General features: G+C 35.8%; 2 protein-coding genes across 4 annotated transcripts; one reads left to right on the top strand and one right to left on the bottom strand.

Annotated features, from left to right (window-relative positions):
* Nucleotides 1-1,088: 1,088 nt before the first annotated feature.
* On the top strand, nt 1,089-7,406 carry LOC140852800 (uncharacterized). The gene is made up of 4 exons (XM_073246363.1): nt 1,089-1,484; nt 2,876-2,960; nt 3,909-4,029; nt 7,114-7,406. Exons 1-4 carry the CDS (start codon nt 1,399-1,401, stop codon nt 7,335-7,337), a joined length of 516 nt encoding a protein of 171 aa, XP_073102464.1. The 5' UTR covers nt 1,089-1,398; the 3' UTR covers nt 7,338-7,406.
* A 2,590-nt stretch (nt 7,407-9,996) lies between these two features.
* LOC105054896 (choline transporter protein 1) lies at nt 9,997-19,103 on the bottom strand. 3 transcript variants are annotated; one of them, XM_073247065.1, is made up of 11 exons: nt 18,853-18,992; nt 17,803-17,939; nt 17,296-17,673; nt 16,529-16,674; nt 15,930-16,113; nt 14,365-14,438; nt 14,175-14,288; nt 13,485-13,841; nt 12,500-12,757; nt 11,544-11,771; nt 9,997-10,404 (listed from the first exon to the last, which is right to left on the bottom strand). In XM_073247065.1, exons 3-11 carry the CDS (start codon nt 17,486-17,488, stop codon nt 10,213-10,215), a joined length of 1,746 nt encoding a protein of 581 aa, XP_073103166.1. In that variant the 5' UTR covers nt 17,489-17,673; nt 17,803-17,939; nt 18,853-18,992; the 3' UTR covers nt 9,997-10,212. The 3 variants fall into 3 exon arrangements, with proteins under 3 accessions (XP_073103166.1, XP_073103165.1, XP_010934824.3); XM_073247064.1 differs by having other exon boundaries at nt 17,296-17,654; XM_010936522.3 differs by lacking the exon at nt 17,803-17,939 and having other exon boundaries at nt 17,296-17,654; nt 18,853-19,103.
* Between the last annotated feature and the right edge of the window lie 4,161 nt (nt 19,104-23,264).

Raw genomic sequence — 23,264 nt, 5'->3', positions numbered from 1 at the left:
TACCACTTATAAACCCCTCAAGATTGTGAGACTCTAAAATTAGACGAACATGTCGCGTCCAACTTAAGTAGGTACCCGGCTCATCCAATTTGACCGGGTTAGTTTCTAGGGTGATCTTTGAAAACTCACTACTCGCGATACGAGATTCCATCATCCTAACTATTAACTTTTCTAAATCCTCCATGGTTAAAGGATTTTTATCACCCATTGTCAAAACAAAACACTTAAATGATCAAGTAAACAAGAACAATCTTGAGGAAGAAAAAGGTATTTGAATGTTTCTCACCAATGATCTGAGATAAACTCAAATGATGAATAAAGATATCGAATATCTGCTTGCATGAAAGGCACCTCGATAATATTCAGAAACTCCAAAAAAGATGCTCCATTGTTGCTCCAGAACAAGACCCAGCACCTAATAAGAAATGAGAAGGGCGTCAGCGGCTTCTGTTCTCAATCCCGTGGTTCACGGATGGATACGGCAGTGGCGTCGACGGCAGTAGCAACATCGGTGGCATCGACGGCAACGGCGATAGCAGCGATGGCAGCGGCAGCGACGAAAACAGCAATGGCGATGGCAGGGTGTGGGAGATGCCGGATCCGGGGAAGATTTGAAAAGATATGAAGAGGTGCGGACGGTCGACAGTTGAAGAAGTTTAGGGATTGAGATGAGGCGGAATAGAGCGTATTCATGGAACAGAGTGCTTGATACCATGTTGAAAAACAGAACAAATAGAAGAGAAGGTGAAGACGAGGATTCAGAGGAAGAAGGAATACTTCTCTAGGACCAAAAGGGTCCTTTTTATTAATTTTAATGGGCTCAATTTAGGAATTATACAAATATATTTTCCTCTAATTAGACGATTGCATTCCTAATCAGAGGGATTCAATTTAGGAATTATACAAATATATTTCTTTCTAATTAGACGATTGCATTCCTAGCCAGAGAGATTCAATTTAGGAATTATACAAATATATTTTTCTCTAATTAGATGATTACATTCCTAATCAGAGAGATCTACAGCTCATTTTAATATTTTTTTTGGGAGCAAGAGTGATACCAAGCTCTCATTACAGGATGAGTCGCTATGTGCGTGCCCATGTAGAGCTTGGGGCCGTAAGGGAACCGTCGGTAGCTCCGTTTCTCTTCCGTTAATCTCTTAGGATGCTGATAGGCGGTACGTAAACGTTGTACAATGAGTATTGTTTGGTTGCGTACGTGAAGAAGATCGAATGGATAGCCAGTCTTTGCTGTGCTCATCGTTGGAGCCATCGGAGGAAGGATGCTAGCGGTGTTCGAGAGATCAGTGGCGAAGCCGCCGGTGGAGCTGGACATATGCCCTGTGCGGCCTGTTCCCTTCGATCGATTGGAGGCAGAACAGCTCGCTCTTCAACGCCATGTTCCCCGACGCCACCTGCTACAAAGTCTCTAATGGCAGCTTCATGTCCATCTCTTACTGCAATGATAGCCCCCAGCATCCCAGGTCTCTCTCTCTCACTCTCTCTCTCTCTCTATATATCTTCTACTACTTTTTATTCTCTTTTTCTCCCTTGGGTGCTTTTGGCTCTATCATCTAACTTGTTAAGTCATTTGCAACAAGTCTTAATCAATATTTGATCGTTTTCTCATCAAAATATTTGAAAAACATATATCAGAAAACATGCTTACAATACATAATAATTGATGAAGTTTTCTTTCTTTCTTTTTGTTGTGAAGTTGGTGGGGGGAGGGATGGGTGTTCCTTTGAAAGAAATGCAGTGAAATGCCGTCAGTGGAGTTGGAAAGCAAAACCTGTCCAAGCCGATGCGACAAAAGAGATGGGTGCAACAACTATGCTTTATTTTGGGGTAGAAATCAGCTTTGTTGATTTCTGAGTCTCTTTCTCTGTTTATTTATATCCATTCTCGCTGTATGTTCGATTTTAAACTTCTCAGTGCTGTCTGTTTCTCCTTCTGATTGTGTCTCGGTTGATTCTATCCGTAATTTACATTTCTGTATTCTTCTAGTAATGCAAGCTTTGCTCCTATAGTTTATCAAAAAATAAAACAAAAAGAAAAAGAGATGGGTGCAACAAGCGGTATATCTAAGTCGCGGTGGCATATCTGTCAAAAATGATCTCGAAATATATGGTTGATCTAATTTTCTCAACTTTTAGAAACAAATCATTTAATCTGGATCAAAACAAGAAATGCTCAGAAAAACTATATATGAGTTTTCAATAGCTTCAGAATATTTTCCTCATCTTTTTTTTTTTTTTTCAATAACATGTATCCAATTTCTACATCCGAATCATAATCATTCCCCGTTTCACGCATAATTTCACCCATAAATTTCTTAGCATGCATGGCAATACGTTTTCTTTCGCTGTTTTGTTCGAGTTATTAATAATTCTAATCCCTATCTCGTGATGTAGGCGTTTCTTTCTGATCTCAATCGTGCAAACCGACAAAAGCTATTGCCAAACAACTGCCTTGACGCAGCAATTAATTATGCGGGCTGACAAGTTGAACGGTGTCCAAAAGGCCAAAAATATAAATAGAAATTTGCATAATTGGAGATATGTTAGAAGAGACCAAAAAAGGCAAGATGCTATTAATCAATAACATTTGAGCACATTGATGCTTACGATAGATTTGCAATTTTTTTAGCTAAATAGTGGTAATAGCATTTAAAGGAAAAAAAAAAATATAGGTATTGTCAAAATCTTATAAAGTTGAAAGAAATAGAATAAATAGGTCAGTGATTACATTTTGGTTGTCAGTTTTGTTTTCCTTTCTTTTTTTTTTTTTTTCACTTAGTCAAATTAGTGTAATATGGGTTTAAATATTTTTGGACTACTGTTAAAAAACTAAGAATAAATTTAAATTAATCAAGTCACGATGAAGTCATCAAGGACTTCAACCAAAAGTTTTTGTTTGTGCTGTTTGATTTAAAAAATGAAACCATCTTTGTTGCAAAAGTTTGCATAAAAATGATAATGTTACATGGTAACACTTTCTAATTAAATATGTCTAGCTGTTGATGAAGTGAGGAAAAGAAATTGTGATATATATATATATATATATATATATATATATATATATATATATATATATATATATATATATATATATATATCTTTGAGCAAATAAAAAATCTCTAAATTCATGTAATGAAAATATTTTTATCATAATTTAATATTACGATTAAGGGCTCGTGGCTCGGATGAATAAAATGGACCGATTCTCTATGCTCACTCGCGTGAAATATTATCCGTTTTGGAGCTGCTTCGTATATATTCTTCCGTACACTCCCGTACGGTTTTGCTCTTTTAAAAGGTACCTCATTAGGAAGAGAGAAAGTCTCGATCCTATATAAATTAAAGTCTCTCATAATACTTAATATATAATTCATGATAATGCTTAAAAAATAAACTAGGATATCCATGATTTCCTATAGACAAAATAAAGGATTGTTAGGTAGAGTTATTTCATGGCTTAACAAACTTTTACAAGAAAATTATTTTTACTTTGACTGATATCTGATGGAAAAATTATCACAATATGGATTATATCATATAAATTGAAGTTTTTATTTAGTATAATCGGAAGATCCAATTTATATGATTTCATTTTTTTTACTCATACTTTTTCTCGACTTTTTGACCAAATGTATGTTAATGTTCTCTAAATTCTTTCCAAACAAAAATTTATGTTTTTTCAAATTTGATATGTTTTTCCCTAACTGCGCATCAGAGGACAATGTAGAACTTGTAACTATGCTCATCATCAATTGCAATAACCTTTCTCCAAAATTTAGTACCAAATCTTGTAATGCTCTAAGGGGAACAATGAACCTTGTCACTGAAAATATTTCACAATCATGATTTATGAAGCTTTGCCTAATATCCTCTTTTGCGCATGCTTAGGACCGTGATAGCGACATGAATTTTGCATGGGGTAAGGTATGGGATGCGTCGCTTGCATTCTCGGATGACTTTCAAATTATACGGGATATGTGTGGCAGATCAAGCACTTTTTTCCCTGCAGGTAAATCCATTGTCTAAACTTCAATTATTGGTCGAGCTAAAATTGGATTAGAGACAAATCTCTCTTGGGTACTCAAAAATTTTGCGATATTTTCATAGATTCTGCAAAAACTACTTAAACTTAAGATGTCTTATATACACCTTTTATTTTGGGGTAATGTATGATAATGATGATGATGATGATGATGATGATGATGATAACCTAGATATATATACAAAAAAAAAAAAAAAGAAGAAAACAGAGGATATCGGGAGGAAGAAGACTCCCGTTGAGAGTCTTCTTCCCACCGTGAAAAGGAGGGGGGAATTCAAGTAAAAAACAGATTCCTCCTCTATAAAACCCCCTTTCCCCTCCCTTTAGGTCTTTATCACGGGATTTTGAGAAATTATTAAGAGTTTAGAGGGATTTTTCCAAGATTTTTGTTGCGAGTTGTTTGAACAGGAAGAAAAGGAGTTCGCCGGAACTCTTCTCAACCGCCGGAGCAAGGTAAGCCCCTCCCCTTCTTCCTCTCCCTCTGCCCTTTCTCCCCTAGCCCAAGACCTCACCGTCGGCCATCGATTTTGCTGGAAATAAATTCCAAAGAAGATCCCCTATTTTTTGGAGGAAAAAAAAAAGAGAGAGCCGCCGGTCGAACCCCATCGTCGACCGGCTTCGCACGGTCGGCCGTCGTTGCCGGATCTCCGACTAAGCCACCGGAGCTTGAGCCACCAAGGGGGGACCTCACGGTCTTCCCCTGTTTCAGCCAAGGGAGGCCGCGGGAAGAAAAGAAGAAGGAAGAAGAAGAAAAGAAGAAGAAGAAAGGAAAAGAAAAGGAAAAAGAAAAAGAAAAGGAAAAAAAGAAAAAAAAAGAAAAGAAAAAGAGAAATAAAAAAATAAAAATAAAATAAAATAAAAAGAAGAAGAAGAGAGAAAAATTTTCTCTCTCTCCTCTCTCTACCTTCTCTCTATATTTTCTCTCTCTAGATTCTCTCTCTAGACTTTTCTCTCTCTTTACGGATTTTATCTCTCTAGGATCTTTTCTTCTTCTCTGATTGCATCATAAACCTTAGAATAAATTTGAAGATGAAAATAAGATGATTTGAGATTGCTCCAAAATTCGTGCGGTAGATCTGATCCTAGTTTGATCCTATTCGAAATTTGTAACACTTGATTTATGTTAAGTCACCCTGATAGGACCTCTGATGATCTTGACCGTGTTGCCTCATCGGAAGGATACGAAAATTTCTCTCTCCACTTTCTCTCTCTACTTTCTCTCTCTAGAATTTTCTCTCTCTTCATAGATTTTCTCTCTCTAAAAGTCTTATGGATCAGTGGAGGATCTAGATACTTAGATAAATCCTAATTTTGATTAATCCTAAGAGAGGTCCTCGATCTGTGTTATTAGGATCGATTATCGATAATTTCTCTATATGTGATTTTTATATTTGATCAGGGTTATGAAGAGATACGATTGTCTGCACATAATATCGAGTGAAATATTTTGTTAAAGAAATTCATAAATCAAAGAAGAACATTAATTTTTGTGCTTGGATCAGTCACCGGTAAAGGTAAGAATTCCTGTACATGATCATCATTATATATGTTATTTTACCGTTGGTTTTATCTCATTGATTTTGCATCATTGGATTTGAGATCGATGAATTTATTATATCTGAGATATTGTTATTTATTTATGTGATTTTGAGCATGAGTATGCTATATCAATACATATGTATCAGCGAGTGATGGCATGATTATGTGTATGACATATTTATTTCACTGCAAAAGATGAATTGATTAATGAAGTTAAATATCATAATTTCATGAATATGAAAAGAAAGAGAATTATGGTTTGGACTGGCCTTGTCATGTGGAATAGCTTGCCAGGAGCTTATGCCTGGGACAGCCCCCACAAGCTTATATGTGGAAGAATATGATCCGAGAAAGATCATGAAGAATCTGATCTGAGAAAGATCATGAATGATTTGATTCGAGAAAGATTATGGCCACTTTGATCCGAGAAAGATCATGAATATTTCGATCCGAGGAAGATCACAGAAATCGATCCGAATAAAAGATCGTCGCATGATCCTGGTAGTCCAAAGCCAAAGCCAAAGCCAAAGCTAAAGCGAAAAAGACAAGGATTAAAGATGATATGATAATAGAAGAAAATGGAAAGATAAGACATGAAACAATCGTTGAATAAAATTGTTTCACTTATTTAACATATGATGATGCATCTCTTTTGATAAAACAGATAATCTATAAATGTTTGCAGTATTCTGGACAATGAACATCGGCTTTTATGTGTTGTTGTTTATCTTTATTTTCAGATTATATTATTGTATTGGTGTGATATGAAAATTCTTACTGGGCTGTAAAGCTCATACCCCTTCATTTTCTTTTTCTTCTCAGAGTTACAAGATGTCCATGGTTGGCTATGCTATGGATTTATGAGTGAGCGGATGTATAAATAGAGTACCGTTGATACCTGATCAGAGGATTGAAGAAATTTAAATTTTAATTATGCAAGGTTTTACGAATTATTATTGAAATTAAGGTTGTAGTGATTTAATTTGGCCTTGCATATTCTTTAGGACTTGCTCTACGGAGTGTGCGGCCATCACGTATCCGACCCGGATGTTGGGTTCGGGACGTGACAATAATAATAATAATAATAATAATAATAATAATAATAATAATAATAATAATAATAACAATAGAATTGACAAGACCTTTCAATGATTTTATCATATTATTATAAATATATATTCTTTTGTCAAAAAAAAAAATCATAAAGATATTGAGATGGAATTACATGATCATGTAAAATCTTTTCGATTATTTGCCTTATGAAGAAAATGCTTTTCTGTTGAGTTTCTTCACTTGTAATGCATATTATAGCGATTATTCAATCTTTATTCAAAAATTTTCTATACAAAATCAAAAAAAAAAAAAAGATCTTTGTTCTCAAAACATCCTGAGCTTTTGCTTTGCCAACAGAATATGAAATGAGATTTGCTACTGTTTATTATTCAACTCACATACTTATTAGCCAGTGAGTAACTGGAAGTTCTCATTCCAGTTATAATGGAATTTATGCAGGGTGCTTCTATATGAATTCTACCGGACTGGTTAGCTTTGAACAGCCACTGCACAAGGTGAAGGCTATTAGGTGCTCAGTTGAGGATCTTTGTGCACCTAGTATCATCTTCGTGGTGGATCGGTGGTGTCGACGACCCGGCATTCCTCGTGTTGGGAGTGAATCCAACTGGAGTGATGCATGCAATACCAGAAAAGATGACCATGAGGGAGCCACTTGGATTTGATTGGGGTGAATGACATGGAGAGTGTGGGAGTAGAAGAGAATGCCAATTGAGTGCCAGTGAGAACAATAAACTGATAGGTGATAATAAAGCGGAGTGTTTTATTTCATATATACGATCAAGTAACCTATGTTCTACTTAAATGTTGATAAAAAATAATTAATAAAATATAATAATAATAATAATAATAATTAATATTTTTTGAAAATATATAATTTTTTCTCCAAAAAAATTATCTTAGTCCGATTTCTCCTTTCTAAAACATACAATCATTCAGTGCAAAGTAGTTGGTACTTAACAATGACACAATAAATAGCTGCATATATCTAATATAAAATATCGAATATCATCATTTTAAAATTTATTTTTTCTACAAACTAAAAATTATAAAAAATAGTAATATTTTTTTGAAATATAATAAAGAGTTAATAATTAAAAAAATGATAATGAGATTCACAGTCTTACCTACTAAGTGCGGTTGATGCACTTCGTTATGATGTAGCTTATGCCCATCATGGCCTACAACATGAAACACTATAAATAGTATTATAAAAAAAAAAATTAAAAAAAATAAATTTTGGCCTAGCTATCAATATTAGGCCATTCAAAAACTTCTTCAAGAAGTTCCATCCATATATTCTCTCTCTTTCTCTCCATCCACAATCATGCATGGGCCAACACTAAAGATGGTAATTTAATATAAATATTACATATAAAAGAGAATTTTTAGAATTGTGTATGGAAAATTAAATTCATAAGATAATGAAGCTGCAGGGGTCACCCTCTTCAATCCAACTATTTTAAAAAAAAAAATGCATACATTACAAACATTTCGATTCTTTTCTCTAATCCGATGTTATTTAGATGGAAGAGGATGCAATTATGATGGATGGAAAGTATGACCCTTTTTTTAGTAAAACAGCAAATATAATTAGATGCTTGGTCATTCTTTTACTGGATGCATTGTTCACATAATCCATCCATTCACCTATATTATCACTATGATGCATTTTTTCATGAGAATCTCAACCATACATCCGTTTGGGATGTCTCATGAGAAGAGAGTATTTCTATATATATTTTTTTAAGATACCCCATGAGAAATAATTAGAGATGCATCTGTAGAATTTTAAGAGAGGAGAGAGAAATAAAATAAACTGCCAAATTTTATCTATTTAGAAAATCAAAGTATTTGGGAGTCTCAGATAAGACTTTATATTTAAATATATTTATATTTGTATAATTCTAAAATCTCAAAATCTTAAATTAAATAGTTCATTAATAAAACAACAGTTTAATTATGTATTGCAAAGCTATTGGTTATCAAGCAGAGCAGAGACAACAGTGAGCATCTGATAAAGACCTACAATACAGATACCATCTCAACGTAGAGATGAAATTTGTGTACATATTTTCAAGGACACGTAGTCTCAACGGTTACAATCAGATGATGTCATGTAGCTAGCAATCAGCTACATTTTGAGATTCACAAGATTACAAAGACGTAATATTTTACGGATAATCTCAATGCATGGTATGCGGCCGAACCAGCATCCCTGTGCGAAAGCTGTGCCTGCAACGGCTACAAGCTTTTTTAAGGTGGTGACTTAGCTGGTTAGATTGATTGATTGGACCAAGTGACTGCTTACACCTTGTTCCAATTCAATCCAACCACAACAGGTGTTCCAAAGACACCAAACAACCCGCAGAGAATGGAACTCTAGAGGTGGGGAATCATCTAAAGCCTCCTATATATAGAGTAATAAACTCCTTGAGAAGGAGAAAGGAAAAGGAGGACGAGAAGAGGAAGGGAGAGGAGAGGGGAAGGAGAACCCCTCAACCTGATCCTATCTTCTCTTGTTCTCCATCTATTTTGTTCATCGGCATGGGGGACTTGGAGAGGAAGGTGAAGGAGAAGGCCAGGGAGGTGAAGCTTTTTCTCAAGTCCAAGGAGTTCAAGCGTTTCTTGAAGAAGGCAAAGAAGGTGGTGGGGAAAACATGCAAGAAGGGTTGGAAACAGGTCCAAAAGCTCTCCAAGTGATAGCCTTATGCTTTGTTCTCTAGAGTTCCTTTCCTGTATTTATTTCTGAAGGTTCTAATCATGTAACCATCCACTCTCTTGATTGATTCTATTAATGTAAGCATCCATCATTTCTTTTTATTTATTTTTGGGTCAGATATTAAACTTTTATATTTATTTTTATTTTTTCATCTGATCCCATTAAAAATCGATGTTTTTCTTTCCTTGGTCATCCTAATCTCTATCTATGCTATTTAAAAGCACCACAATGTTAGAAACAACAGCAACTATTGTCTTTATTCTATCGAGGGCCCTGACTTTTTTTTTGCCAATTTTCTGGAGAGATTATGTTTGTTCTCGCTAGGGTCATGCAGCAAATTTTGTCTCAAATAATGCAGGTAGCAATATATTATCTGCCCTAAGTGTCTCGTGAACTGATGTTTTCATATTTATATGCAATATAAAAACTGAAAATCTGTAGCTTCAATTTCATGCAAGCTGGTGGGTCACAGCTAGCATGGGTAATTGTCTATTTTGAGGATGGTACATGCAGAGCCCAAATTAACCTTCATACGCTGTAAAAAGAGAACCTAGGAGTGAAAGGCTATTACCACAGGTAGAGGGAAAAGAAGATGCAAAGGCTGAAAACTGAGCAAATTGTTGAGATCATCCTTACTTCTGGATCACTGATGTTAACTCATGAAGTTAATTGACATGGATGTACTTCAGTATAAGGAGCTGAACTTCCGCAACAAACAGCAAAACAGAAAAATGAGCAGAAGACGCCGAGTAAAGGGATGATGCTTTCCCTTTTGGATTGCTGATCCGAGCAACATAACAAGAAAAACATACATGTGCTCAAGATCCTTGGGTTAGTCTCTGTGTTTCTCCTTCACCATCAAGAGTTTCCATGAGAAGAGGAGGTGCACATTGTGCAGTCCCTTGATGCTCTTCTGCATCCTGGCAGAAGGAGAGGATGATTGTGTCGATCGACATCTCCACAACCGCAAAGAAGAGGGTTGCGACTATATAACCAAGGCCCCAGCATACCTACAGGAGAATGCATACACATTTACTTTAGGTCTTCTGCATGGAAGAAAATATCAAAGGGGAGAGAATGTTTATCGCAAATTGTAATAAATTCAGTAGAATTCAGTCCATGTGATGTTTGGTTGCCAAAGTTATCTGAAAGTCAACCCATAGATAAACAACACTATTGATCATGCGATAAGTGCAGTTAATTTGCCCGTCTTTGCTGCTCGACAGACTCCACTACTGTCTTTCCCACTTTAATACCTTCCTCTTTTTAACTTCACTATTAAACTTAAATGTTTTGAAGGACTAGGTCTTGAATCAACCATGAGAAGAGGTATCAATTACAAGTATCTCTAGTTCCCTTGGTTTTCCATTCCTGAAAAATTCCTATCTACCACGTCCTTTTTTTAAGCCTGCTCCTTTTGTCATTGGACCTGACAATTATCTTACAGATAACATATAGTTAAAATATCTGATTAGTTTCAGCATACAAGTTTGATGGGGGTTTCTCCACTATTTCCTGTATCATGCATATCTATCGAATAGAAAACTATGCTTGCAAAACAGCTTTTTAGATTCACTAGTTTGCTCGATTAACTTCTCCCTCCATTTTTTCTGACTCATGTTAATTAACACATACCGGTTCCAAGAGCACATTCAAGTTAATGATGAACACCAATCCATTACAAATGTTAGTTCCCCATTCATTAAACTTGCTTCCCAAAACTTTCACCCAATTTCATGTCCACCTACCTATTCCTTAAATAATAATCTTACCTTCTTCACAGAGACAAAGAAACCCTCAATGACCTCTACTGACTTTTCAAGTGAAATATTTTATTCTAGCCTAGTTTTAAGTCATTAACTTACTGTACTCACTGATCAGTGGACTATCATCCCTACTTGCTGTCTTTTTTCCTTTGCTGCTTCATGATTCTCCAGAATTTGTAAACTCACTCATGGCTCATCTTTCTCAGTCAAAAACCAAGATAAACGTCTTAAGTCAATCTCGGTCAAAGACCAAGATAAAAGTCTTAAGTCAATTCCTACGATAAAAAGTAGCTTTAAAAAAAACAGCAACAATTTCTTTAAAGTTCAGACAAACAAATGAAAACGAAAAATTAATTGCTACAAACTGGATTTGGAAGCCTTACCTGAACAGGGAACAAAGGGGATGAAATCCTATTGTGGGCAGATTTATATTTGTGAGTGTCCAACATGAGGAATGCAAACAGTGCACAGAAGAGACTGACACACAACTTCCCAAGAAAGAGAATAACATCTCCAATGACATTCACTTTTCCTATGCGCAATATATTATTCATAATTAGACCTGTAGCAATTGCAGATGCTTTGCAGAACCCTTTGCCTGTAATGGCAATCTGTTAGAAATAAGCAAAATTGTCAGTTGCAATGCATGCGATGAAAAGGAACGTCAGAACATACAAATTTTGGAACTCAATAAAATAGAAATCTTGGTATTGGTTGTCTTCATCGTACTCAAAAGTTCCACATCACAAGCGATTCACTAATATGACACTGATAACAATAATGAGAATTAACTAGAAGTTTCAAAGCCTCAAAAGATTTACCATTCAGGATTTTACAGCTCTCCAGTCACTCTGTTATGAGGCACATTAAGACAACGAAATACACACTACCGAGTACTACTGAAACTGAAGACCTTTTTCAATACTGTAAAATGCTGAAGACTTAATTGAGTTTTTCAGGCGTGGAGACATTATTGCCTACAAGTTTTATTGTCTAAACTAAATTACCTGTTATTTTTTTCTCAAAATTGTATAACTAAAGCTCGCCATTTCTTCTGAACAAGATGTTCAAATCCTAAACTACAGTGTTAACCATGTGCCCGAAAAGCCCGTCAATACTTAAAAATGCAAAGGAAAATCAAATACAATCCAAATCTATAATAATGTATTGATGCTTACATTTAAAGTTTCACCAAGATAAACCTTAGTGTATCGAAGTTACATATAACTATAAAGGAAACAGTGAAAACAGAAAAAGATTTCAGACTTTATTTTGAAAAAGATGACCAAATTTGTCCCCATGCATCAGATGTAAATTACAATTTTAATCAGAACCTTACCATAATATATGCATTCCGATTCACAGACTTGATGGTCCAATCAATACATCCTAGGCAGCATTGTGAAGAAGAGGACATCATTTTTCCCATACAGCTTACAGGAGCAGTATCTGCAAGTTTTAACCTGCGGCGGAGTGACTCAAGTATAAACCGAAACCATTCAACAATGGATACAACCAGCGAACCGAGAGCCACAGATCCGATACTGTAACGTAAAAGGCGCTTCATAGAAGAAAATACAGGGAGAAATGGAATTTCCTGCTTCAGGCAATGCAACATCAGCCACTAGGTCAAAAAGGAAAAGAAAAGAAGTTCCTTTTTAAAAGTCTAAAAGAAACATTTAAGATAGGTTTACACAATGCACATCCGTCCATTTCTTCTTAATGTTTTCACCTTTATGCCTTACAGTACTGCAAATGTTAATAAATAAAAAAAATCATAATATTTTCAAGATATAGTATATGCCGTGCACACGCATAAAAGTGCAAGAAAGGATTTTGGCTACCCAAATAGGCATCGACTTGCACAACATAAATTGTGTAGCTATCTTGATAAGTAGATAATGTAAATGAAAAGTAAGATTTCTTGCTACAACCCACCTGGAATCCAGTTACTTCAGTAAATAAAGTACATTTACAATATCAAGACAAACAAAGAAATCCTTGAATTCTGTGTCCATATAACCAAGTCAAAAGGTTTACGCAGCATTAAAAAGCACATGTGTGAATTGACTTCATTCTCAGATGTCAAAGAAGTATTCGTATAAACAAGTTCAAAAAAGAAAGCTAAATTGACTAAATGATCAAATACTGATTGGAGCAATTAAGAAAGTTGCTTGTTCAATACTGTGTAAGGCTTTCCATCTGGGGAAACCTTATCTTTGGCAAAATACACCCAATCGAGTTTATTTTAGGTGTGCAAATTTTCTAACTTTACATACATGTACATGAGCCATGTGCAGCTTTCAGGTACATAGTTTGCTTACCGAAATTTCACCACGAGCCCAGTAATAAGAGGCAACTGATCCAGCAATAACTGTAGACGAGCATGCAATGATAAACTGAGTTGCCCAGTAACACCCAAATAGGTGAAAAAGGATGGAGATTCCAATATGCGGGGTGTAATGGATGCTGTAGCCACAACAACTATCACAATTCACCCTGTTGGACTTAAGGTCATACGAACAGCAATTGGCATTGCAGTCATTTCTAATGATCTGACCAGAGCTGAAAAGATAGAGTGTAGCGGAAAACCAGAACATATAGAAGATTGCAAGGATAGAATATGGCAAAATTGGAAAAACAATAAGAGCCTGAACTTCGCCTATGACCTTTGAAGCAACCTGCATACAGATTGCAGAGGTTAGACTTAGACATCGATTTAAGTGATCAGACTAGACCTGTCCACAGATGCATCAAGAAGATATTGACAATACCATTTTTTTCAATGCATTATTTTTAAGAAATTATCAAGTCGACTTGGTATTGCCAGCTCGAAAGAGCAATCAAAATTCTTAATTTATAAATTTGGAACAATATTCCATTTCTGAAGTGCATGCACGTTTTTAGCTAGATGCATCTGTGTTAATTGAAGGAAACATAGAAAGGCCCTACACATATGGGCAGCTGTGTTAAGTGATATTACAGTTGACAAGTAGTTTATACACTATGCTTACCTTTAGAACAGATGTTGCTATAAGAATACGGCGGACAATGGCTATTGAAGAAAGAAATGTGATGATCATTACAACTGTCATAAGAACAGCTACAGCACGAATGTGATTTATTTCCTGGATTAAAGTCAGGTGGTAAGTCAGAAGAGAGCCAGTTTTTCCTTACCAGTTGTGCTTAATGGTACAAACTTACCCTCCCACTTATGTTGACATATGGATCACTTTCATCAATGACAACTGAGATAGCATCATGTCCAATCCATCCAGCTAAAAACATGAAGTGGTTGATCAGAAGCAATGATAAGTCATATAACATGCATCTCTTAAAATAAATACACAAACAGGAAACTCTCATTCAAAATGAATTTTCATAGTCGAGGCCTAAAGACCTAATCCCCTAAGGTAATAAATAAAAACAACTAAATTTTCACTAAGATCTGGCATGTATCCTCTTCATCAATTATTTGTTCTCAGGTATCTTAGCATGCTCACTTTTACTGGTCTTGGAAACAGAAGATGCATGTTAAAAAGAATGCTGGTCAAGACTAAACTGAATGATCAATGGGTTAACCAAAAAGAACAGTTCAACCAACTAATAAATCCGTTGTTAAACTATGTTGAACATGATCTAGTTTCCAACTTTAGATGGTCTTAAACTCGAATCATGTTTCAGAAACTTGGAAAGGACAAAAATTTACATATTCATTTTACTTTGTATTGTTTTCCCTAGAAGTTTATAATAGATGTCTCTGATCTCAACTGCTGTACTTAGAGCACAATTAACATACTTGGGCTTCAACTGTAAGTTTAAGGGATGGGATGACAGCCAACTTAGGGCCACTTTGGATTTTTCCCATAGGATTGGGCTGAAATTTCTGTAGGATTTGTGGATTGGGCCAGTACAACCAGCAATATCATAGGCTATAGGCTGGGCTAGGAAGAATATCCACAAATAGCTTTAGAGTGGGCCGGTCCAAATCCCGTAGGGAAGAAAAAAGATCTAAGTAAATCTTCATTTTTTTCTCCCTATGGGATTTAGACTGGTCCACTCCAAAGCTATTTCTGGATATTTTATAAATACGGGCCTAGCCCAGCAAGAAGCTTGTGGTCTTGCTGGTTGTGCTGGCCCAATCCACGAATCTTATAAGATTTTTCAACCCAATCCTATAGGAAAATCCAAACAAGTGCTTATTGTGATGGACGCTTCTACTTTGCACCATGATATAGATGAAGGTAAGATTGAGTGTATAAGAAGTATTTGCAGTAGTCAGTGATTATGAGAAAGACATTCTTTAATTTGGTGTTTACCGACAAAATAAGTCCAACAAAAGGACAGGATAACATAGGATGATCAAATGACATTTCCCCAGCTTTCCACTCCCAATGATTTCCTCAGCTCATAAGAAACCTAGGCTAAGTGAAGCCCCCAGCCTACATGTCTGGGGCCCAGGGAAACTTTATAGAACAGCTCTATATTGATGATTGTTAGATTACTATGAGAGCACTGTGCACTTGAATTATACAAAGAACGTTCTGTGACTTTTCATAGAATGCAAAAAACTGTCTACCATCTCTCAATAGATGAATAGATGTATTTCTGATTTTTCAAGATAAATTATGGGACCTGACTGTCATTGATTAGAATATTAAAGGCACCCATACCAAAGATATTAGATATATACCAGATGAAAAGTGGCCAATTTCTCTGTAAAGAAAAAAATAAAAGGGAAAAAACATATAAGGCACAGCATATCAGACCTTTTGCGTAGTAAAACATTGTAACAGATATTATAAGGGCATTGAAGAGAATCACTGTTATCCATGTCATTCCAGCAACAAAGTGGCGAATCATTAATAGCCAGATCACAGATAAAAATAGTGGCAGGATTCCTCCACAAACGATCAACACAGGCCATGCCTTTCCAATGTCTGCCACATATCTCTGCAGATCATGCAACAATGCATGAGTGAAGTTTTTCAATCAAGCAATGAGGTTCAAAGTGAATGCAAATAAACACAACTTATATGTCCAGAAATGTCATTTGAGTTTCACCTTGAAAAGGCATTGTGGGGCACCATAAAATGTCTAAAATGCACTTTGCAAAAATAAGTTTGGAGATTTTAGAACAAACTTTTGACAACATTCCATAACCATTTTGCTTAAATGAGAAAAAAAGGTCTGTAAGGTTATTTATGTTTATCTCAAATTATGGTTGATTTCGATTAAAATTTAGTTAGCAAAGGGCGCTAAATCAAATTATTTATTCATACTGCTAGATAAGACAGCAAAACCAAAAGGAAAAAAAAATGTAGAACATTATACGCTTCGGTTATGACTCCCTGAAAGAGCAACTGACCTTTAAGACAGCAGATGGAGAATTGATGGCCCTGTGAATAGTTTTATCTATTAATATGTTCTCCTCAATTGTAACTCCACCCATCTGCTGCCAATGCCTCAAAGAAATGTTGGATGCACGTGCTATGAATTGGCAGCTCCAGTGAACTGAAAATATAAAAAGAACAGAAAATTAATTAAATATTCCACAGAAAACTGAGATGAAAATCAAAACTTGAAATGGATGTGTTGAAGGTGGGACTTCATGCATGTTTCGGTACACATGTTGAAAGAAAAATAAATGATCCTTCATTTCACTCATGTCGCATTACTTAAGAAAATAAGGCAACCAATATTTCCTTTTCAAAGAAAAGGGATTCCTGATGTTGGATGCAAAAATGGAAGAAAACCATGCAGATATTTTATAATCATTTTTCAAGAAAGTATAAGTTCAGACATAGTCCGAATTATCCGTTCACTTGAGATAAACCGTTGCACAATTGTATATCTTTTTTCTCGGATTCTGTACCAAGAAACATGTTTTTGGATTAAAAAACTCATGAAACCAAAAGAACTGGCCAGTTTAGTTGAGAGCAATATATATATATATATATATATATATATATATATATATATATATATATACTGAGAAGAATTAACAGCAATTAATTCTGATCAATGCACTTCTATAGTTTGATCCGTTCCAACTCTTACCTCTCAGAGCAGAAAATCATTACAATTCATAAAGCAATTTATAACTGCCAGAGGTTACAGATCTACCATACTTACCATTTACACTTGGAAAAATTATAGGGTAACATGGACCTTGGAGTTGAAGAGAGCTATTCCTCATGTCTGGTGTAAGAAACTCAAAATAATCATAGTCCCTGTCAATCCAATCATCCACTGAGAGGCGAATGTCACCCTCTGGATAATCACAGATGAAGTTGAGGCCATCTTCCGAAGGAATGGGACATTCCATCAAGCAGATACTCTTAGCATCAGCCAGACTGAAATGGCTACTCTTCAAACCACTTTGATAGACCTGGTTGGGATTCAGCCAGTACCTAACCTCCAATTCGCGTAAATCCGGGTTAGCATGTTTGCTGCCACAAACATTTCCTTTATAGTCCAGTCCATATGTAAGCCTGCACGAGATGTTTTCCTCTGATTAATCAGCCAATCATCAACAAAAAGCAACTGTCAGAAAGACATACTGTCTAAAAACGAAGAACAAGATTTTTTTTTTTTAAAAGTACGTAGACATATTAAACCAGAAATTTATTTTATCCGTACCTTTCTCAATTAGTGATAAAGATGTAGACTCAAAAATGAGAAGCAAAAGAAAATTATCTTCTATCTGCAAATGGGCGTATCTGATCCATTACTTGGTCATTCTTTTTTTAGTACGATATTACTTGATCATTTGAAAGCTGCAAAGGGAACTAAAAAGGAATAACTCTAGGGCATAATCTGTAAAAAATAAATCTTGTAGATTAATCATGAATTTTCTCGAATGCTGAAGAATTTTTTTTTTTTAAATAGTCAAAATAAACCCTAAATTTGAGAAGAGGAAACGAGGCAGAAATATTCCCTATCAACACTAACAGAATGCATCAGCACAATGACCCAAGCCTTTACCCATATAAATGGGGTCAAATATCAAGAACAAGTCCCAACCAAGAAGGCTACGGGACTCATCAAACATGGTCTCCATAAAAAATGGTGAGATTGATCAATGTGATGCAGCTTCTGCTGTATGTGGAACTCCCTGCAGACTATATATATTCCAAAAGCTCACATTTTCTTGGCACTCAGCTTTACTCGTTACCTAACCAAACAACTGGCGTTACTCCAAGACTTCCCAGATAAATCCGGCAATGCCGGTGCAAAATACTCACAAGTTTCAATCTTTCTAACATATGCAAAATACTCACAAGTTTCAATCTTTCTAACATAATCTTGAAGACAAGACACATAACACGAAAACCAAAGTAAGAAAACACTCCCCCTTAAACTCGTTAAAAACAATCAATCCGAGATACAAACCCTCGTCCCATCTTAGGCCATCTTCATCTCAACTTAAAAATTCTTCCAAAGAATGCAGTACCCTGGTCGTACATAAGCTTCCATTCCCAGAAAGGAAACATCCGAGCTTCCAATATCAACAGTTCCACCATATAATGAAACCGAAAAGCACTTAAAAAAAAAAAAAAGCAAATTTATTGAAGGCCCAACGAAGGAACCAAAATGGAGGTTCAAAAAAGTCGCCTTTTTTTAATTAAAAACATTCCTTTTCGGTAGTTTTGGTGAAAGGGGGAAGGGGAAAAGCAATGAGATTACTACCGAAGTGGGTTTCCTTGATTGAATCCGAAGCTGGAGTTGACGATCATGGCCACCCAGAAGGCGATGAAGATAACGAGGAACACCAAATCCCTGCATTTCCGGTTGTGCCTTATGATCCCGTCTCCCATCTCGCCGTCGCTTCCGCCGCTACCGCCCCCAGCCGTCGTGTACCTCCCTACGATCACCCCAAGCGGCACCCCATTCGCCAATTTCTCTTCTCCCAAGAGCACGAGAGAGAGAGAGAGCAGTCGGGAGTGGGGTCGGTGGACCGAAGGGAAAGCGACTTCGATCTGGTGTTCCTGAAGAGCAGTTTTATTTTGGGAAAGTCGGTGGGCTTGGTCTTAAGATGTGCTTTTTGTCGTTTGTCTTGTTCTGGGAAAGTGGTTAGTAATGTTGTGTGGAGAGTATAAGGTAATAAAAAGACGGGCTCTTGGGACAACATCTAGACACGGGTTTTAGTATTGACTAAAAAAATATTTACAAAAAATCTTAAATCTTTTGGTAGATCGCTTTCAAGAATCCGTTATCTTGTCTTGTTTCACTGGGTACAGAATACAGTGAGTTACTCAATCCTTGCCTGGCTCGCTCCGTGAGGAGAATGCACCTGCCAAAGATGATCTAGCTCCTTAAATTTTGAAAAGAAAAGAGTCAATTTAAATGTTAGTTGGCCTTGAGCTTAGGTTTTACTTTACTCAGTTGCTTCCAAGGAATTGTCTGGTGCTAGTATACATCAGTGGTTGGTGTTCGTTGTTGTTTACTTATTTGTCTAATTCGTTAGTTATTGGCCCAGTATTAACTCTTAATCATAAGAGATTAAGTGGCTCTAAATAAAGCAAACAATAATGGTGGATAAGGTCTTACCTTGAAAGTAATAGCCATGGCCCATACGATGATATGGAGCCAACGTGGCCTACATGGATCTAACCTGTGGAATCAACTCACCAAACTTGGGTTTAAGGCCATCAATGATTGTTAACAGCAGACAACGGTTCAGTTTGATGATCCTATCTGTTTATAAATATTGCTGCCTGGACACGGCATGCGTTGTCTCGATTGTTAACATGTGTCTGTCAAAATTTAGAAAACTAATAATTACCATCTTGTAATTTAGGGGACATATATTATATCTACAAAATCATCTTAATTTAAAATGAAAAAAAAAAAAAAAAAAAAGGAGTCAACATATAGGGAATGTCCATCCAAAAGTTATAGTTATTTATCTTACATTGATATGGTTATTTAAAAAGGGTTCAGGTCCTATCCATTGTGCTAAAAAATAATTTTTGTTCTCTCGTGACGTCAATTGTTGGATTGCACAACATCCGTTTCAAATCTGTGCTGGCAAATGAGGAAAAAAAAAAAATTAAAATGCTTTGAAAATTGTGCAAAACATGATGTGCGAGAGATAATCTAATGGTTGATGTCAATCATTATTTCGTGCATTGGGTACAATCCAAACCCTATTTTAAAAATCCTCTTATAATCCATGATATATGGATTATAATATATTAAATTCAGCAACTATCTTCTTATGCACATATTGACCAACTTAACCAACCAACACAGGGAGCAATTCAACAAATTAGTATCATGCCACAGCCACACCACAAACTCATCCATGATTGATTGAATGGTGTGTGGTTCAGATCTAGCCAAGAACAAATAGTTTTAGTGAGAGAAGAAGATCACAAGAAACCTTGAGATTTTTGCACCGCAAATTATGCAAGAAGGTTGTAGTGTGCTTGCATGCGAATCATCTAGTCATGCATTAATCAAGATTTACCATGAATTGCATCTTGCTTCATTGGAAATTAACTGTACTATCGACATAAACCACTCCCTGATCAAAATTACATGCTTGCATTGTGAAACACTAGCTAAAGGAAATGTAGATCATATGAATACACTTGGGGATCCACAACAGTTTTTCTTCTCTTGTAGCTTAAGGACATTTAAATAATGAGTAAAAAATACTTAATAGAAATTTCCTCTAAGAATTAATGTGTGCAGTCCTCTTTCTCCTGACTTATAGAATATTAATACTTTATTTGAATACCTTTGAATAATTATACTGGTAAAATCATACAAAACTTCTCACTACTTGTGGGACCAACTTCTCACAATTTGTGGTACCGGGAATAATAGTGGTCTACCTAAGAATCTTTATATAAATTTTTTAGCCGACTCAACTAACTTAGAAATAATTAATAAGTTATTTTTCAATAAAATTAATAATGGATTACTAATATTCTTGAAAATAAATTTTCTGATAAAGCTGGCCGGATGCTGACTTGGCGTACGTGTGACCTGTGATCATTGTTGTTTTAGTTGGAGAAATGTCTAATATATGGTTTCTTTGGTAACTTTAGAATAATTTCTCCAATTAAATCCGTGGTTCTTTGCCAACTTTGCATGGGTGGTTCTGGGCCCATAGACGTCATCTTTTCAGCTTATTTCATCGTATCATGCCGGATAGGCGGATACGACTACATTATACCAATGTTGAAAAAAAAATTAATGCAGGACACTTCTAAAGTTTCTTCAAATATGATTAGCTTGTTACCTTCAAGAGTACCACAAATGAAAACAAAATTTTGCCTATCAATTCAACTAAGATATGCGACAATTTCATCTGTAGTCACAGACATCTCCTTGATATATAAATTTCAGCTTACAGCTATCCATTGGATATCAGTAACCTACATAACTTACAATCATTAGACACGCTGAATGCTTGTTTGCTTTGATGGAATTAGATAAAACCACCTATATCATCTATCTGTGACTTTCCACGCTGGATTGAGTGGCCATGGTGATCTAAATCTCTCACTTAAAAATAACTAGTTGAATAGGGTCTACATCAAACCCGGCAACATGGCAAAAGTTTTTGCAGAAAGGAAACGAGTAGGGAAGGGGAAAAAACCTCTTAACAGAATTTTTTTGAGCAATTATATATTCTCATTATAGAATTATACAGGATAGGGTCTTGTTGTTTAAGCCCCAAGTCCATCTTGGTCCCTGTCCAGAATGATATTTAAGTTTCTTAGCTTTTAAGCCATTTCGGTGGCACCTTTTTGTGGCCTAGACGAGACCAGACATCCATATGGATTCGGGTCCCATCAAACTTTGTACAAGGCCTCGTCATGGATTATTTCTTGTCGTAAAAACTAATGTCATCCTTCTCCTAAAAAGCATTAGATCATGGTTGGCAGCAATATTGGCATCCACAATTATCAAACATAATGCTTGAACTTAGGGACATAAGAAATGTAATAATGTGGCTGTCCAATGATCACGAGAAAGGGATAATCTTAATCATGTACTGGTCCTTTCATATCATCCATGCATGTCATCTAATTAAGATGAAGATGATTGATGTCTCAGCAAATCTTATATGGACTTATATATCCTCGCTTTTCTAGGGGATCGATTGTCAGTTCCTTAGGTCCCACCTGATTAATACTAGTAATGCCCTAGCTAGCACATCGGCGAAGGCGAACTCACTCCTAGCTGCTCATTGCAATCCATAAGACAAACTCATCTCATTATGATTCATGACAATGTAGCCCTTTTTTTGGGTACATTTGGATATCTTGCACTATCCTTGAGTAAAATGACAGTGTACCCTTCAATGTTTGGCGAAGTGTTCTAATATGGTATGCAACACTTGCACATCAAGGACATGGAGAGAAAGCAGGGATATTCTTCAAAGTGGGGAAATATCCTGCTAAGTGTTAGAATGAAAAGGAGAATATAGGGCCTTATACCATGTGGGAGTACAAGTGAGCTATACCATGTTGGAGTACAAGTGAGCTATTATAAGTCTATCCTATCATTTTACTGAAATAAACTTCGCCAATGGCAGACAGAAAGCCTATCCTCTTTTAGTTACTATTTTATCCCCAAACAATCTCTCAACACTCAAAAATTGGGAGAGCAATCTGATCTTTATGATAAAATCCAAACTATCATGAAATCCAATACACATTAAATGCTCCTATCCCCTCTATTTTTTTCTGCTCTATCATGAATAGATATATGCCCCTGATGGTAAAAGAAATATCCCTTTCAAAGTCTATTTCGCAACCAAATGCTATCTAAAACTTTAAGAAGGAAGCATGGAACGGATTGAAGTAAATGAAACAACTCGGTAGGACACCTAATTAAACTAAATGGGTGATTAGTATGAATAATTGGTGTTGTAGCAGGGGAAGCAAGTATAGAGCACGTGCTTGGGTTCTACATCAAATTCCTTAGTGTGCTTTTCTTTCCCATTTACTATAGCTTACTTCCTTGTTTTGATATGAGATTTTAATTTTGAAGTCTAATCTTTGATATTAATTTCGCACTTTCAAATCGTTAAGATTCAAGGTTAGTATCAAAGTCATTGTTGAATCAGAAGAACAAAAAAT

This window comes from Elaeis guineensis, chromosome 12 (genome assembly GCF_000442705.2).
Source record: "Elaeis guineensis isolate ETL-2024a chromosome 12, EG11, whole genome shotgun sequence".
NCBI classification, from domain to species: domain Eukaryota; kingdom Viridiplantae; phylum Streptophyta; class Magnoliopsida; order Arecales; family Arecaceae; genus Elaeis; species Elaeis guineensis.
The sequence above is the reverse complement of the archived record's forward strand: the minus strand, read 5'-3'. Positions and strand labels throughout refer to the sequence as shown.